Source organism: Anopheles funestus, chromosome 3RL (genome assembly GCF_943734845.2).
Source record: "Anopheles funestus chromosome 3RL, idAnoFuneDA-416_04, whole genome shotgun sequence".
NCBI lineage: Eukaryota > Metazoa > Arthropoda > Insecta > Diptera > Culicidae > Anopheles > Anopheles funestus.
In genome coordinates, this window is record NC_064599.1 from 28,105,796 (window position 1) to 28,124,569 (window position 18,774).

The 18,774-nt window shown below is 40.5% G+C and overlaps 1 protein-coding gene across 2 annotated transcripts in view; it reads right to left on the reverse strand.

Annotated features, from left to right (window-relative positions):
- Window positions 1-2,444: 2,444 nt before the first annotated feature.
- LOC125771409 (uncharacterized protein DDB_G0283357) overlaps window positions 2,445-18,774 on the reverse strand; it is a 64,521-nt gene continuing 48,191 nt past the window's right edge. For both annotated transcript variants that reach the window (XM_049441986.1, XM_049441987.1), the window contains exons 6-11: window positions 9,803-10,044; window positions 9,060-9,315; window positions 6,772-6,940; window positions 6,447-6,686; window positions 4,761-6,379; window positions 2,445-4,689 (exon numbers count right to left, since the gene is read on the reverse strand). In XM_049441986.1, the coding sequence (XP_049297943.1) occupies window positions 4,589-4,689; window positions 4,761-6,379; window positions 6,447-6,686; window positions 6,772-6,940; window positions 9,060-9,315; window positions 9,803-10,044 (2,627 nt within the window). In that variant the 3' untranslated portion in view covers window positions 2,445-4,588. The remainder of the gene's footprint in view (window positions 4,690-4,760; window positions 6,380-6,446; window positions 6,687-6,771; window positions 6,941-9,059; window positions 9,316-9,802; window positions 10,045-18,774) is intronic.

Sequence of the window (18,774 nt, forward strand, 5' to 3'; positions counted from 1 at the left end):
GCTGAACACACGTTTACCAGATGGTAACGATGTGTCCAACGTGTCGTTTTGCAAAAATTATCTCAATTCCGGAAGACAAAACAAGAAAAAAAAAATTGTTTACCTCTTATCAATAATTTTGTCTAATCACGCAAAACCCCGTTGCACTCTTGATGCAACTCGCCATCTGTTTGGATGTTTTGTGATGTTTGCTTGTAAGTGCATGCGCTTAATCAGAATTATTAAGTGTGTGGGGGGGAAGGCTACAAATCGGTAGAAAGGTTAGCATTATTTTCCAAGTTCCGAAGGACACGTGCAGAGGTTGTCGTTACGGATTAGGGATGATGATATGGTAGAAAACAAACGTTAATCTATCGATACATTCTCCGGTGCACCGAGACCTCTGGGGTTTGGCGATAATCCATTTCCAGTGGTTCATGAACATATTCTTTCTGCGTTCGATCGGCCATTGATGTGTTGCCACCTGTTGTTGCTATGTGTGTTGTGAAAGGGTTGCGGACATTTCGCGTGGGCTGCTCCCGTTATCAGTAAACCCTTTGACGGACAGATAGACTGTGGGCTGCATGAGTTAATTTGGTGAGAGATTTCCCTTAAGTGGAGGGTGAACCTTTTTTTTGCCATAAGCTTTCCAAACAAAACAATAACACAAATGGTGCAATCAGCTGTTCCACCGGAATGATATCATAATCGGTTGCTACCCAGGAAAGAAAGTGGACTGTAATCGATTTGTTTTGCTGATTGCACGAAGCCCCCAACCAAGCTTGATAGCAATTTGCCTTGTAAGTCGAAGGTTTAATAAGGAAGGTGGCCACAAACACTGTCCGATTTTAAATCCAGCTCTTTGTTTTGTTTTTATAGGTCGTTAGAGCTCATAAGGGAGATTGTTAAGTGCCAGATGTAGGAGAGGGTCATGGCAATGACACAAAGATAGAACATCATTTTTAATTGCTCAAAATGCCTGAAAAAGAATCATTCTAAACTCAGCCGGAAGAATAAAATCTGTTGGAAATTCACGTCTAAAACAAAATATAAAAAAGTTAGCATTTCGATGGTTTTTTGCACATTTTAAACCATTTCTATTGTGGTGCTAATGTCTCTCCTTTTTATATTAAGACCGTTTTGCTTATCGAAGCACTAGTTGATAACACGACTTCACTTTGTCTAAATGGTTCTATTACATAAAAATAAGTCCATAATAAATTTGATTTTTGTTTCACAGATGTTTTTTCCGCATGTCCATGGCTGTTGTGGTTAATGTCCAATTCTATACCAAACCAGCCAGATTTCAGAAACAGATCAGAAGAATTAATACCATTAAACAGATACATCATTGTCTTCAGCTATCGCATCCCACCAAAGCTAATGTGCTTTACTGTATAATGAGAAAACATTCGTAGCCGCATTTATCAGTCACAAGTACGAAAGGGGAGGGAATGGAAAGATGGTCCACAAATTTACATTCGCTAAATCCAGTTTTTTTTCTCGAAGATTCGGTAATTTCTCCTTCTGACAGAACCGGCTTTTCAGTTTCACGCAAAGCAAGGATAGGCAGTAATACAACCGGCTGAAAAAGAGTCGAATATTAGAGGGGAAAAAACGTAGATCAGACATTCTGGAAACTTCCGTATGTTTTGCCGATCGTAATGGTGAATGATTTTGATGCGGTTTTGCGTAGTATTTGGCTATCGATCGTTTCCTTATTATGCTGTATTTTAATGATCTCGGGAGAAGATCTTAGCTATTGATCAATAAATGTAAAGGTATGTTTAAGGAAGAAAATATCCAAAAATTCTGCCTTAGTACATGACGATTTACCCGTTTCGTTATATTGTGTACAGAGAATATGATTGATGTTTGGGCCCTGTTTTCCCGCCAACGGTGTGCTAATGTAATTTTCAAATTTATCTACATTACAATTATCGTTTCATTATCGTAACTACTGGGTTCAAGAAACTGATCGCACAATTTCACACCACTAGTACAAACTATGTAACAAAAGGGAGCGTCTGCACATGCGATGCTCATGATTCGCTCGTGATCATGTGTGAAATCCGGTTTTAAGGGGCAACAAAAAGAAACAAAACTGTTTTGTGACATCAGCGAGTCCACAGTCGGAAGTCTGGTCGCTGATTCGAAGCCGTTTTCCCTTGTTGTGAAGATCATTCGATTCTTTTTTAACAAGAATTACGAAGATCGCAAACGAATGGGCACAAACTCTTCACACCTGGAGCTGATAAGTGCGTCTCTAGAAGCGTCAAGTGCCTGATCCAAGTCCGAGTGCGGGTAAATTTGATACAGCGCTCCACTTGAGTTGTATAAAATGGTTCCAGGTTTGTATAGTATTAGAGGCGGGTATAACTTCTTCACAATCGGGGAGGACAAACATCGGACAAATGATTAGTTTTTTTTGTTGCTATTTTAAAGTTTAGTATTCTGTTCTTATTTTCTTTTTATTAAATACGAGGTTTGGTTGAGTGTTATGTAGCGCACAAATGCCATTGTATACGATTGTGTAAATGAGTATAGTTACAATGCTAAGGATGTACGGGAAGATGTAAGGTTTCCTTTCTTTTCAGCTTTTGGTTCGGTGATGTTTGTTTGTCACTTTTGCTACACTTGTGCGTCAGAAATTAATTACGCTTGGTAAGGATTCGCTATTGGTTAGTCATTCCCGGCATAATTATCGTATGGACACTTTGCACATTTGTTTACTTCTCTTCCTCTTGCATCCTTGGATTAAACGGAAGTCCTAGAAAAGCACTGACGTCGTTTCGATTGGTTTTGTTTTTGTTTTTTTTTTATTTAATATTTTTTTGTTAAAGTTTTGTTTTTTTGTTGCTTCCTACAACTAATGCAATAACAGTACGCTTACGGTTTTCGAGTGTATAATTAGTTATTATGAATAAATTGCGTTTTTTGCCCTGGTTGCCCTATGTACGTGTGTGTGTGTATTTGTCAATGTGACTCTACCACAAAGTTTACTTCTCTTTATCAGACGCTTTTGGTAATAAATATTGTTACGAAATCTAGCCCATTAGTTTGTATGCCATGAAGTTATTTATTAATTTATCATACAATAACCCAACTTGTGTGTGTGTGAGTGTTTGTGGTGGTTAATGAACGTTGCTTTACTACGCTGCATAAAACTGTTCCACTGTTATTGATTGATTTGTGTATAGGAATAAATAGTTTTGTGACTTTAGTTTTTTTTAGCTTGATGGAAAGGCATTTACGGTTTTTTGTTGGCAAATAAGCACATAAGCTCGCATTGCTTGGTCCTTTGAATGTGAATTGCAATTCTTCTTTGGGTGTGATGTATGCTATAAATACATAAACGCGGGAATCTATTCCATTCCTTATTGGTAAAGTTTGGGAAAGTTTATAAGAACACTATACCTTAAAGCACTACAGGAAAGTATTAAAAAAAATTAGGAAGGAAAGTGATAGATGTCGAAAAGGGGAAAAGTTAATTTGAAACAACAGACTATAACATAAGTAACACTATAAAAATAGATTAACAGCATAAAACAGGAGTACAATCACGAAGGAAGCAAAACAAAAAGTATCACAATCTAACTAAAAGATTGCTTATTTAAACAGTATATGGAAGAGAAACCAGTAAATCACCTTCAACAATAACTAAATTGATCTAAATTCACAAAACTAGCTATTCACTATATGTCTATATTTTATTGAATGTATCATAAACGTTTCATTTTATTGGAAATTATAAAAAAGGAATGTTTCACTAATAGGATAAAAGTAAATATTTGGTTAAGTTATTTCGCGCTATTACATATTGCATAATGCAAAAAGTAACAACTTTAAATTACTACATCTAATAAGGAATGCATTGTTAGTTTGTTGTACTTTAGCACATTTAATGTCAAAAACTAAATCTGTAAGAACAAACAAAAATAATGCTCAAACGATATAGAGCATTCGTTGCTAGATTTCTATAAACTAATACCGAGTTCTTAATTTCTTATTCTCCACACGAGAATATCGTTGAAATGTAATCGAGTAAGAGAACTAGTTAGTTTATAAAATGACTAATGGCTGTATCGAGTAAGAATGGGGGTGGTTTTTGGGGTTTCTATCCTAAGGATACTGACTAGAGTTCGTGACTAAAGTTTGCCGTCAGCGTCGTCTATGCGGTTGATTACTAGCGCGATTGAATCAACTCTTCTACAACCTAATGGATGGATGGATGGAATTCGAAATTCTAAAGTAGTGTGTGACCCTTTTCTGGAAGGGTAATTATGGTAGTTATACCTTTTTGTTTTGGTTTTTTTGTAACGTGAATTCAAAAAACGAACAATCAGCCAATAGTTCAGGTTTCTTGGACTAAACATTCAAAAATTTACTACTTACTAACGAAGGTAAAAAGGGGAAGTAAGGTTGAAAACATTTGAATCGAGCTGCTTGTAGTAACGGTTGCTCGAATCGCGTTGGTCGATTCTCGAGTAGGTTTATAGCGAAGACACAACTCATACGCGCAGCGTTCGCTAGATGGCGCAACGGTGCTGATGGATGGTGATGCTACGATGATCGACCACTAGAGCGCGCTGCTGGGTGACGGTTAAATTTAATTTTCCGTATTGTTAAGCTCGTGCAACTCCACACTTTGATCTTCCAGGCTGCGTTTGATTTCAGCTAGTGCATCGATGATGAGTTGTTGCTTTGCATCTAATTAAAAAAGGAAAAGAACGTTACTGAAGTAATTATGTTGCTGGCAGATGTTCTCGCAACAGACTCACCTGGATCATGGTGAAGACTTCGCTGTATTTTCTCAAATGCTGCACTGCAGGTGTATATTTTACGCTTCAGTGGTTCGCTCTGGGGACAGTAACTATCATCAGTGACCGGTGAACCAATGTCTACCGAACGGAACGAGATCAGCGGCGATTTGTGCATTCCTGTGACATTCGATCCATGGTTGCCACCATTTGGGATCCCTTCAACGGTGGTACCGTCATAACCATTTCCTGTATCCTCACCATTCATGAGGGCGGAACCGTGTATTGTATGGCGATAGTTGTTCATCTGCTTGCCGGCAATGTTTTTAGGCGTTGATTGTGGGAAGCTGATCGGTTGCGGATGGTTGGTAAGATTTTCCTTGTTGTTGTGGTTGGCACGATGCACCTTGCCGTTAGTTTTGCTATCCAGATTTCGACTCACTTCGTCCGAATCAGAGTCGGACTCAATATTCAGATGTGGACTTTGACTGCGGAAGCGTCTCCGCATGATGGTCGGAGACTTTGACAGCAATCGCCGTGGAGGCGGTGGAGGTGGCGATAGGTTGGCACTTGTTTTAAGATCATTTGCCTGGTTCGCTTCGGACGAGCCCGCCGGTCGTGCCTGATGGTGGATAAAGTTGGTGACATGGGTTTTGCGAGGCAGCAAGACACGTGTGTTCTTGGGACTGTTTGGTGCCGACAGTGAGCAGGAAGTTTCATAGCGTAACACCTCCAACCGTTTGTTAACGATCACACCTTCGGCGGGATTCAACTCGGCCGGATTACCCATGGCATCGGTACACTTTTGGGAGCAAGTCTTTGCCAATTCGCGTCTAAGGTCAGCTTCGCAGTTGCGCAACATCTCCACCCGTTTGTTGGCCGGTGGATTACAAACGCGCCGTGGACTAGAAATGGTGCTGGTAGTAGTAGTCGTTGGCGCTTCTTTCGCGAGCGTTGGCACAGATGGAGGTTGCGGTTCGCGCGGAGGCAACGGAGGCGGCACGGTGACTAGATCTTTGATGCAAATCGAACTATTGCTCTTCATCGAAAACAGGATCGATTCGGCTTCGTGAATCAACTGCTTGTACTTAACGTCCGCCTCGAGGTCAGCCTTGAGCAGTGCCTTTTCGCTCTCGGAAATGGCCAGTATTCGACTGTGCAGCGAATGTACCTCGGTAAAGGTAAGCGAATTGCAGCGATTGGTAAGTGGCGAACCTCTGGTCGGGGTACGCAACTCTTGATCCTGTTGGTTCCGTCGCAACGAGACAGGAGTGCCTCCTAAGCTACGACATCCACGGCTAGCAACGCCCGTACCATCACCCACACCGAGTGCCGACGATTGATCGGACGTTTTCTTTCGCGTGCGGACCAACTTCTTCCGGCGTTTGGAACCACCGCCACATTCGTTGGTGCGTTTGCTTCTCTGCGTTCGTTGCTGCTTGCAGGACGCTTTACGCTCCGGGAATTGATGAATCGAACAGCTGGCCGTGTGCCGATAGGTTTCCTTATCTGGTACCTCTTGCACTGAGCCCGTATCGATGAAGTCTAGATCGAGCAGATCGTCTGTGTCACATTCGTCGCCCGCATCTTGACCGGTGTCAATGTCCGTTGGACAGTCTGTAGGATCCGAGTCACTACAACTGAAATTAAAGTGGAATAAATCGCGTCAATTCTTTATCCATGATTAGACAAGTCCAGAATTCTCACCTCAAAATGTCAGTCTCCTTCTCATAGTGGTAACTTTCATCAAACTTGCCCATCATCTCGTTAAGGGTAGCATCCTCATCACTGTCCTGGTTGGAACCGTGCGTTATCGGTGCAGATTTACTGTCCAGCCGCGAAATGTCTCCCGTCATTTTCTTAAGACTTTTCGGTGTAAATGGCTTTTTGTTGATGATCTTCTCCGTGGATGAACTGGAATCTGTGTCGGAAAGTGCGTTTGGTTTGCTGAAGAAAAAAGTGTTTCGAAAATTGGGTTGAAGAATATTTAGTTGGCAAAGAATATGATGAAGACTAATGGCCATTAGCTTACTTGTTGTCATTTTTATTGTCGTCAGTTCCGCTGCTGGATTTGATACCGGACGAGGTAGATCCCGAATCCTGTTCCGTTCGCTTAATACAGTTTACACTGGCAAGTGCTCCATCCGCTGTCGTCAACCAAGGGTTCGTTCGGATTCTGCACCGTTGGCGAGGAGATGGAGCTGGAATGGAGAGAGTAGATATTTTATTTTAGTATATATTTTTTTAATTTCTCTTGAAGTCTTCCTAATGACGAAGTCACATATCCTAATGACTTATGCATTAAAACACTACATGATAACAGCAGGTTATCAGATAATTTGTAATAGCTGTAGCGAAAACAGTCAGGCAACTGCACTTGATGGTTTCAACGTAAACCCAACCCAACACAGGATTCTGGAAGATAGACATCGTGAGGCAATGTGTCTGTGTCTATCGTATATAGTTGATTAAATATTTTTTAATTTTTCCTTCATTTCTGGAGAAAGACGTGAGCGTTAACGACAACTGACCCGACCAAGTGGTGCTACAATTTATGAAGATCGAGTACAATCAAGTGATCTCATCATTTCACCGTGACGGCAGAGACAACACTTCTCTATGACCCCGTCACTAAACGCTTAGCAATTGTCGCGTTTACGAACGCGATTCAGAAAATTTTTGAGAAACTCCATATAAAAGAAATTGCGAAAAGCCGCTATACGTGTATTTTCAGCGAAAAATCGCCATTCGAAGCGCGACTTGACGCCATGACAGTTTTCTGTATAGCTCGCTTTTGCTGGCAATAACAAAGTAAACAAATGAAAATTAAAAAATTAGATCGGTAGAGTGTCATTAAGTATTGTAAAGTTTAAAAAAATCGAGTGTCTCAAAATTCTATAAATTTGTAAATTTCCTTAGGCCTTAGCTTTTTTCTTGGGAAATTTATCAGAATTTATAAATTGATGTATTTTAATGCGAATTGGTTGAAGTAAGTTTCTTTTCACTCAAATAATGCTTAAAGCAAAAAAACGAATAAAAAATGGGAAAAAATTCTATAAACTTGAAAATTTTCTAAGGCTATAGCCTTAACTTTTTTTTTGGAAATATAGCAAAATTTTATAAATTGATTCATTTTAATGCGAATTGGTTGAAATAAGTTTCTTTTCACTCAAATAATGCTTTACATAAAAATCGAATAAAAAATGATAAAAAAAATTCTAAAAATTTGAAAATTTCCTAAGGTTATAATACAGTCTCTTCTTCTCTCTCTACAGGGTTCTCTGAGCATTATAAAATCAAAAATGCGAAGTTTGATAAGGAACTAACCGTTGGCAACATATCCACTGAAGCATATAAAGTCGACTTAATGATATTGAGATGGCACAAGTTTTTTGATATTAAATGCAAAAGTTGTTTTTGCAAAAGCCATTGCAAACAAACGTTCTGAATGATTATTCATGAGTTATCATTGGTCGCATTATTCAAACCAGCTGAAACATTTCTCATGCCATTAAATTGATCTCAACAGGCAGCAGGTAGTCACTTGCATGTCAAAATGAAGACATATTCTTAAAGCACACTTAAAATGTCCTCTTTTGCTATTCACATAGCAAACACACCGTAGCAAAGTGCAAAAGGGCGTATAATTAAATTCGCAGCGTATGCAACAGCATATTTTCTCCCACAGGCATGGCATTACAACGAAATGCATTTAACCATTACTCCAGGCGGTTGAGAGGGTGATGCAAAGCTCCACGGTATACGCCATCTGTATTGCACACGGTGTCGTAAGTTGAATAGTGCTTCCGGTGCGTTTTTTAGTGGAAGTGAAGCAAAAGTTTTCTTTCGTGCTACTGCTTCTTATCGGGTTGCCTTTTCCATAGGCTGCCCGCCCAAAGTGGCTTTTGTGGTAGTGAAAAGTTCGGTTTCACGCGCTCACTTGTCGGCAGGAATGTGTCCAAGTGTCTTTAGACCTATTCATAAGTTTCTTCATACCGTTCAAGTGTAATCTTTTGGATGAATTCTATTTCCTATCCGGTGCTCGAGTTTGAAGCTATGGTAGCTTCCGGGCTTCCTGACGGAAGTCCGAATGCACTTGCTGCATTTTGCAGTACAAAATAGACAATGGTACTTTATGCGCATAACCTACAAAATTGTACGTAGAGAACCGTACGTACAAATGATGCTAAGGGTTTGCCTTTTCAAGCTTATTTTGTAGGTTCGATACACTCGCTTGCACACAACAGAGTACAATAGGAGGAAAATAACTAAAAAAAAAGAAAGGAAAAAAGTACTGTTACTTATTTCCATTATACTTACATTCAATACTACGGTAATGCTGCATGCCGAGGTTCTTCTGCATAATAGGACTCATCGCAACTGCATTCGGCGGTTGGTTTGACTGTGGTTGTTGTGCTGCTGCTGCTGCCGCTGACGGTTGTTGCTGCTGAAGTTGAGATAAAGCGCCCGTTCCATTTCCACCAGGAACACCACCAGATGCACCGGAAGCGGGCTTAAAGCTCGACAGATTGGGTGCAGGAACCGGGGCACACGATGCTCGTGGTCCGGCAACGTGCTGGAAAGGAAATGAAACAGATAGAACCAATCATTGAACTCCTTTTTTTCTGCTGATGCTGGAAACAACAGCTATGAAGCAGGGATGAGAAGAAGTTTCTGGGACGCGTAAATTGGTCGTCTGTTTATGCGAACTCGTCGTCGTAGAGAGAGAGGGGTGGGAAAAATGCAAACCGTTATTCACGTGTCACTGCCCGTGGTGAGTGTACAAGAATGATATTAAACAGAAATAGAAATGACAAGAAAAAAAAAGCTGTGCCATGCATTGAAATTTTGAAAAGATCCCGTCACTTGACGGGCGTGGAATGGGTCATGTTTCTGAAAAAGAAAATTAAATTCCCTCAAAGGTAAACGGAAAGAACTGGTGCAAAAGAATGAACTTTTAGAAGGATGTTCGTGTATACTAAGGTGCATACGGAATATCAAGTAGAACACCCTGCTGGGAACTATTCGTCGAATATTCCTTTACCATTGCATTGCATGCTTACCATTTCTCCGTCGACACAAAACTCCACATGCTTTTCCTCGATGCGATTAAGGGCACATTTGAATTTGGAACCATTCTCATGATGGCTGCCGGTCGATGCATTTGGCGGGATCGTAGAGCCGGTGCGTTCAAATGCAGCTGTCGTCCTTCCATGGAGGGCTCCCGGTAGTGTTGTGCCCTTCGGGAAGTAGTGCGTCCCGGTACGGATATTGATGTAGTATTCGGGCGTGTAGGAACAACCACCTGTGTATAAGACGGGGTAAAAATGATTATATTATACTGCGTAGAACGATAGATCTCAGATGGGTAGATGTGCTTGAAGAATTGGAACAATTTTTCAGTAGCAAATTTAACACACATCCGCATATGTATTATTGGACGTGAGAAGTGCGTTGGGTGTGCGTGTCCTTGGATCGAAAAGCAAGTCCTAAACGGTTCGCAATGTTTATTCAATTTAGTTACCACCTTCAGAGCTTTCCGTTTGACAAATGGGTGTGTTTTCGCTTTTTTATAGCACAATAAAAACGTCCCCAAAAACCGGGGTGTAGGAATCCTTGGGGTGTCGGTAACCGAGAGAAGTGCCTTCGGTAGAGGGAAGGGAAACGAGAAGGAGAAGCAATAAAACCATTCATCCTGACGCATCGAGCATCGGTGGAACAAAACGACCACAAACACGAAGCGTTTTATCTCGTGTGTGTCGACTGTGTTGGAAGCTGGCTTCGAAATATCTTTCGTTAATCCAGGCGGTAGACGAAAGCTTACTCGCTTTTCCCGCCTGGAAGTGTGTGGCTATCGATGGCAGACGTGGGGCAATAAAATTGAACAACGTTCCAGAAATGTTCCATGTTGCATGTTTTGTATATTGGTGATGTATATATATTTTTTTCCTTCCTACTTGTGAATGAAGTGCTTTTTTTGGTGAGGCACTTGAACGATGGTGCAAAATTGTTGGGGAGCATTAAATCAAGCAAACGGGAAGAAAGATGCTTGGAATTGTTCTCAGGACGGTCGTGTGGGGTTTCGCAAGATTGGTGGGCGGAAACAGACGTACAGAATGAACGAGCGATTTAATAAGGATGTGTTTGTTATGCAATGGAATTGATCGAATCGAAACGATCGTGAATCGTTATCGTTTTCTAAACGGTTTTGTCAGCTGTTTGATTCTTATTGAGCGTTGCTTTTGCTTTCTATTGTTAGCAGGGATAAAAAAGCTGCTGAGCTTATTGTGGAGATTTGACGCAATTGAATCGGGGTTTGCTTTATTTCGCAGAAATATATCAGGTTTGGGTTTTTTCAGTTTTATAGCTATAAATAAAGTTGTTATGAATATTCAACTCAGGTAATATGACCCTTTTAGCAAATATCCCTTTCGCTCATAACTTGTTGCTAGAGTTTTTGGGGAAGACTGAAATAGAATAATATTTTTTGGCTACCTTCTCAATACCGAGAATAGTGCCAGCTATGACGTCAAGACGTTTTATATTCCTTTCCTAAAATAGCGTGCAATCTTAACAGTTTTCGTGCATTTGGATGCTTCGACAGCACTAAAACTAACATATGGAAGAAAAAAAAAGTTCATTTGCAAGGATAAGCACTAACCGAACTATCAGCTCCACTTTACATTGAGTGGCGTAACTTAAAACAAACTTGAAAGTTCAGAAAATAGTCTTAGTTTCTTCATTCTGGGAGCTATCTCCAATGAAAAGAGAACTAGGAAAGTGATTCTGACAAGTTGGATCGAGTAATTCTTTGAGAATCCATTGTCACTGAACCTAGACGGAACCGTTCAATATGGATGTTCAATAGAACCACAATGAATCTAGTCCTGTCTCGTTATCATTTCCATGTCTTACAGGATGGAACTTCGCCAGAATACAGTAAACGTACTGAGAAATATGATTATTATCTGATCAAAATTTCATTTCCACACATCTTTCTTATCGATGGAAATGACTGGGTAGCGAACTGAGATTGTGTTGGATATCTGTTTATTAACGAATGTTCATCAGTCTCAATGAATGAATAAAGGATTAATTAATATTTGATATTTATTGCACTAGATGCTACAGGAACTCGAGAAAATAACTATTTCGGTTTCATCGAACACTTCTCGTTACTTTGAGTTTTGGCCCTCAATTTGAAATAAGACTAGACGAGAATAAGACGATTGCTATACTAACGTATAGTACAGAATCGTTATCTTCCACTTGCCAAAAGCTGCCTCTTGAATTGAAGAAGGGGTTTAACTTGGGTATTCTACAAAAACTGACCCTGTGAATCTTCAGATGAACGTTGTCTAAATTCATTGCCTTTTCTGCAAGTAGTTTGAATACCATTACACTCACCGGTATTCAAATTTATGCTATTCTAACATGGGATCTAACTTTTTGCACAGCAGATGTTTTGAGAATGAATCAAAAATTTCCCTAGATGTCAAAGAATACGGAGCTCTTATGGCTTTTTATGCTGTTAGTACATAATTCTAATGTTAGAACTTTAGTACAGATAGTACGTTACACTACAAAAGGTTTTAATGGCATTTAAAATAATGTTTTAAAACCTTTTATTATCTCTACACGGGAAATTTCGATTTAAAATTAGATGATTTTCTGCAAGGATAAGTTATTTATTGCTTCTAACGTGACGTAAAACACTGTCCCAATTTCTATCGACAGCAGCCCGTTCAATACGCTACGATTACAAGTGTAATGTCGATGTTAGTACCATTTTGCCGGCCTTACCACATCGTTCCGTGCCGACCATCATAATCCTGATTTAGGTCGATCGATGCTGACAGCGGCAAAGTTTAAAGTTATGAAGCTACCAACAATTGGGCTTGGGGTATGGAATGGAACAGAAGGGAAAACATACCCGGAGGAAGAAATTGTTTTCTAGCTCAACTTTATAGGACATGGATATGGGTAAAGCTATTTTGCTGTAAGTTAGATAGCCTCGCCGTCGTCTCATCGAAAGCTGCTGTTTGTGGATGTTCTGATTCTGAGCGTTCTGTTCACTGTTTCACAGCACCATGGAACGATCCATGAAAACATGATAGGTCATTTGCATAACACGGCTCGAATTTAGACGTGCTGACCCAAATCATCAGGCTGCGTGTTTCCTTTCGTGGCCGGACCATTTCCGTGGCATCCGAAGGCTTGATGTCCGAGCGTTGCAGCTGATAAGTTTTGAAAGCCTCTTGGTAACGCAGGTTGGCCCCAAACAGGGCTCTTCACAGATTTCGCAAAACGGTAGTTACAGTTTGCACTGAAGCTTAAATTCGTAAGCGACATGTCAATGGTTCCCAGCTGGAATTGGACGATGCGTCTCAACGATTTCGCTTGGGTTTGGGTCAAAGCTTTTTGCGTCTATAACGGACCGTAGTGGCAACATCCTGTGCCATGTTTATAGTCAGCAGTATGGTGAATGCTTTCACCCTGTTCCGGCATGCAAGAACAGACCGTTTTCGGGTTATAGCAACGATGTTCTGCCTAGAACAAGGACAACAAAAATAGGCTGGCAGAAAGTGTGAGAGGTTTGGCCCCGCCAGTAAACAGTTTATTAGCATACAAATGTTGATAAGTTAGCTGTGATTTTTCTTTATGTCTAGCAATGCAGTCAAAAAGGGGTGTGCTTTCGGTTGGTCTGGGAAGGAAGGGAAGGAAATTACCAAAATGTATGTATGAATGTCGCAAACCGCCACCCTTCGCCAGAAAAATTCTATTCTCAGAGTTTGTTGTGTTGGTTTTGGTTTGGTTTGTTTTTTTTTCTCTCTCTCTCGTACCAGACAAAGTTTTTCGTTCCCGGAAAATACATTCCAACAAAATTCTGGAGGGAGCTCACAGAAGGGAAAAAGGTGGATGCCACGGGTGGTGTGGCCAAAATGGTTCTGGAGATTGGGATCCTTTACGTTCTGACAAGTTATTATTATTTTTATTATATTTGGAAAAGGTAAAGACATTTCGCCTTCCACCTGCATCGACATGCTTCGGAGAGGGTCTTGAAATGGAATGGGCAGGAGGAGGCTTTTGCCGTATGTTGCGCTCGCACCATCCAGCAGAATCTGTTTTTTTTCTTTTATACATATATTTAGCTCGTATGCAAGGAAATGTTCCTTGAAGTGTTTTGTTTCGGTTGGTTTGATGGTTGAAAGATCGAGGCGGAACTTAAAGTATTATAAAGCTTTGAAAACATTGTTGTACGAGTCGGAAATGGGAATGCCGAATGCCGGCCCTTTTTTTTGTATGTGGTGAATACTTTCCAATAAGCTCCCTAATGTCATGGCCATGTGTATGCAAACAGGCATTCTCTCGACAGGCATCATCGACAGCGAAGAATGAAGTGATTGTTAGACTTTTGGTAGCAATAAGCAATAAGCATAAGATTGAAACGTATGACCCAGGTGGATGGATCGTACGGCATCTGGGCATCTGTTGGGATGTGTTGGGATTGAAAATAGGTATTCAAAAATTTCTTAATGGTGTTTCATGTTTTGCCAAAAAGGGTGATTTGAAGACGGGAAAGAATTTCTTTTCAGGTAGATTGGTACTTAAATTAAACCGCAATTCGATGTACTACCAAAAAAAAATGGAACCATTTATGCGAATGGGTGGATGTTAATATTGATGTTAATTGAAAGATCACAGATTTAAAGGTGTAGAGAACAGAAATTTTGAACCAAAAATATTTTTAAACATTGAACTTGTGTGATGTTTCAAAGTTTGATGAAGTGCGTCATGATATCGTTGAATAATTTCCAATTTTATAATTTAATACGGTAATCATTGTTCCACGATCGATAAGTGAATGTTTGATTATAGTTTAATTATTTTACTGCCCCGACCCTCATTTATTGGGGGCTACGAGTTAAAATGGTTTTCCATGTCCGAGCCTTTTCCAAACATTACCGTTTGTGCGGTTTTTGGGGAGCAAATTAACTTTAATGAATTAACGATCCCGAATGCGTTGCGTTCCCAATCAAGATCAACATGTTCGTGCATAGCCTGGGAAGGGTAGCAGGATTTGAGGATAACTTCCCTCACCAAGCAAATCAATAAAACTCGTACTTAATTGCATCGTAATGGTTGACAGAAGTTGTTCTCCTGTGTTGCTTACATTCAAAGTGGACCGATACCAAACGCACCCAACCGTTAGTTAGGGAGAAAAAAACTCCAATCTGGCATAAGAATGGCGTGTATAATAGTGGCAAATAATGAATCCACCGACAAAACGGGGGAAGGAAACGATGTGAACGTCATGTGATAATCGGAAATGTCACCTAACGCAAAAAAAGCGCTTTTCGCCTTATATCCGTCCTAGTCCGCGCCCGGTCGCTAAAGTACAATAAAAAAGTTTTCCATTCATTACGTCATGCTTCGGTGCGTGGCATATTCAAACACCAAAAGTGAGCGATAACTGATAGGTTTGATTGTAGCCGAATGACAAAACTCGGATGGATGGAGTCACCGATTTGGAGGAAATTTTATTTGCCTGACATGACTTGACTGTTACATTTACAGCTTTCGATTTGGAGAATTCAATTAAACGTGTAATGGGCGAGTGAGAAATGCGAATGAAACGTATCATTACCGTGGATGACCGTGCGCTGTCGGGACAATCGGGAAACCAAGGAAAGGAAATCGTGCGTATGACGCGCATGACGTAGCACTGTGCGTGTTTGTTGAATTTTGATTGATCGCTTGGAACGAGTGCTGCAACATCATCATCATCCGGTCGAGTTTAGATACGGTGCGTGTCTGCGTATGAATTTTTTGGGAAGATTTTTATTCGGCTTTTTTTTACGTAAAGTTTCACTTTGTTGTATTAACTATTTTCTTTTGTGTGAGCGATTTCGTCATCCTCATGAATGTCCCCGCGGGTTAGTTGAGCAGTAAATTTGCTAGTTCACGAGCTGGTTCACAACTGTTGATGATAATGGTACCATGTACCGTGCACGAAGGTGTTGATCGACCAGGGTGAGAGCGCCAGATTATATTCCTTGATTGCTTATGGAAGCAGCGCAATGCCCTGGAGATAGCGAGTAGTGCTTTGGTTTACTGCGCACCATCGTCTAGCCGGAGTAAGTGGAGGATAAGCAAAACCCAAAATTTGACCATCAGAAATAAGGTTTACTTCTCTGGTATGGCAGAAGACAAAAACTAAGGTTCTAGCAAAAAAAAAAGGTACGGACGATACGGTTTCCTTACGCCAACTTTCATGCACGAAAGATTGCTAAATGTAATGGAGATCAACTTAGCCCAAAAACCGGTTGCGTCTTTGCTTTTGGGGCTGCATTCGTTTTGGGGGTAAGCAAGTCTGCAAGACGAGGATGTTGCCAACATTAAAGGTATTCCAAGTAAATCGCATTAGCATAAAAGCGGTACCTTGTGCCTTTTCGTTTCCCTTCTTTGGTACAGCAATTGTGGGGAAATACGCATACAAATACGTAGTACAGGCGGCTACGAGAGTTCACCAAATGCTTACGGGCAAAGGTACCAAGCAGTGGCGAAACCTTGAGCATTTGGTGCTGGTGATGAGTGATGATGGAAAATAGCAGCCCTTTTACTCCCCCGGGGGCATAGATCATACTACCGGAATGGTCGTTACCGTTTGCTAAACTTCCGGGCGAAAGTACATGAGGAATGTTTGTAGCGAAATGTGAGGCACAATGGTCGACAATTGCGGTACTCATTTTTATTGAGCTTTTTCCCCCTAATTTTTGTTCGGACTGTTATTTCATCCTTGGGGATAACTACACGTGTACTCGAGCAAACGGACGGTTTTGAGGATTGATTGCAAATGTGGTAAAACCCGTGGCAAAAAAGGATAATAATCCAACAAATTACGAGCAAATTACCATATGCAAAACGAGAATGTACCGATGTAACTTCGTTTGGGGTTGGTGGATTTTCTTAAATCAGTAATATTTATTTGCTGGTCGTTATATTACACATCTTTATGTTGTTTTTCATAAATGTTGCATGCTTGTTAACTCCCGACGGCTTTTTGCGGTAATTTGATGATTTGCAATGAGTCTTTGCCCTGAGTGGAGTTCTCCAGCAGATAGCTTTATCAGATAGAAAGGTTGAAAAGGAACTTTAAATATTTATTTGTTAAAAATAGAGATAGTTTAACAAATGTTGAAAATGCAATCGTCAGAACTATTGATCTTTTGTCTAAGTCCAAATTTTGGGCCAAGTTTTGTATTTCCTGATTCACGCGTCTATGAGGACATTGATAGACAACTTTGTCTCCTGCTTAGAGATCTGAATTGCCACATAGACATTGAAGAAATGTCGACGAAAAAGGGATCAGCCGCCAGTCCGAGGATCAGCACTTTTCTCACGATGGTAAACCTCAGTTGCGTCGACATATTCTTGCATCAGAAATATTATTCTGTAACTAGCCAACATCAGCGACAATGTCATTAAGAGTGAACTTCATTACAAAAACTCTTCGATGCATGCTAGTTAAGGGACTTCCTGACATGAAAGTGCCACTGAACGCTGAAGAGAAGGTTTGGCCAATGCTATTCATTTTAGCAGAGGTCAATCCTTTTTCCACTGCATAACAAAATAGTTCATGATCAGCAATGCGAATAGATAAATCCAAGAACTTCAACGTACACAATATGCCCCAGGGATGATACACTGGATGGATACATGAAACATGATACATGATGGAGTACCGGTATACCTTGGTGTTTTTTATCCAAAATGTTCACGGCTTAGAGTTTGCTGTCTTTTCCAGTCTAAGGAAACTTCTCCAATCAAAACACATGTCGCGAAAAACGAAGTTGGGCCCCATTTTGTTCTAGTACTCACAGACGCCTTTGCGACATGGAGTCTGTCCAAAAGATACGATATCCTCTTCACCGCGTTCGAGAGAAAGATTCTCAGAAGGATTTTTGACCTAGTAGCTGTGGAAGTAAAATACAAGATCTGTATGAGTTGTACGATGAACTCACTATTGTACAGTGAATTACACTTGCCAGACTCCCTTGGGCTGGTCAAGTCATTCGAATGACACCGTGTGACTCAGCCTGTAAAGCCCTTTCAGGTCGTCCGCATGGTCAGAGAAGACGTGGTAGACCAAAACTGAGATGGAGTAATGGCGTTGATGTATCCACTAGAAATGCCAGGATAATGGCGATCGACCGTGAGCGGTTTGTGAGGACTCCAGCAGCAGGACAAGCGAAGCGCTTGTAGCACCGAATAAGTTAGTAAATATGTTTTATGTTGTTATATGCGCTAGAATGGTTGTATGATCAAAGGATCAATGTACTTGGTTCCTTAGATGCAAGAAGATTAACTGATCATACTACATGTTTTTGTCTAGCGTCGAATGTGTTGATGATTTCATAAGAATAGGTGACAATGCTTAACGAAGCACAGATTTAGTACTAGGAATTTAATCATAACATTATAGCAAGAACATTAATTAAAAAAAATCCACCAGACCAATAAAATTCCGATTGTTAGCACAAGCTGTTAATAGTTTCGCGTAATGAAATTTGCCTCAATGACTTCAGACTGTTGAATCAACGTTTATATGGCGAATGAGTGGCATAAAACGCTACAAAGAGTAATAATAAATGAGCCACGTTTTTGACGACTATAATCTTTTCCTTTTACAACGACCAATTCAAATTAAGAACACGAACACCGACTTCCTGTTACCACGCACGCCTTACACTTAGGTTGGCGGTATCGATCATATCATGCTGATTGAAGCCAAACTCTGGGGATCATAAAAAAAAGTAATGGCACATCATAAAAAGCCGGGAAGCACACAGTGATTCCACAAGGAGAAAAGATGCTTGTAGTCGTTCGATGAGTCCTGCTACCGTTTGGACAATGTGTGTGTGTGACAAGCTCAAAGTCTGTTTAGCCATCATCGAGAGCAAAATAGTTTACGACACAATTTCGGGGACCGTTATTTATTAGAACGTTGATTAGAAGTAGATACATTTTTATC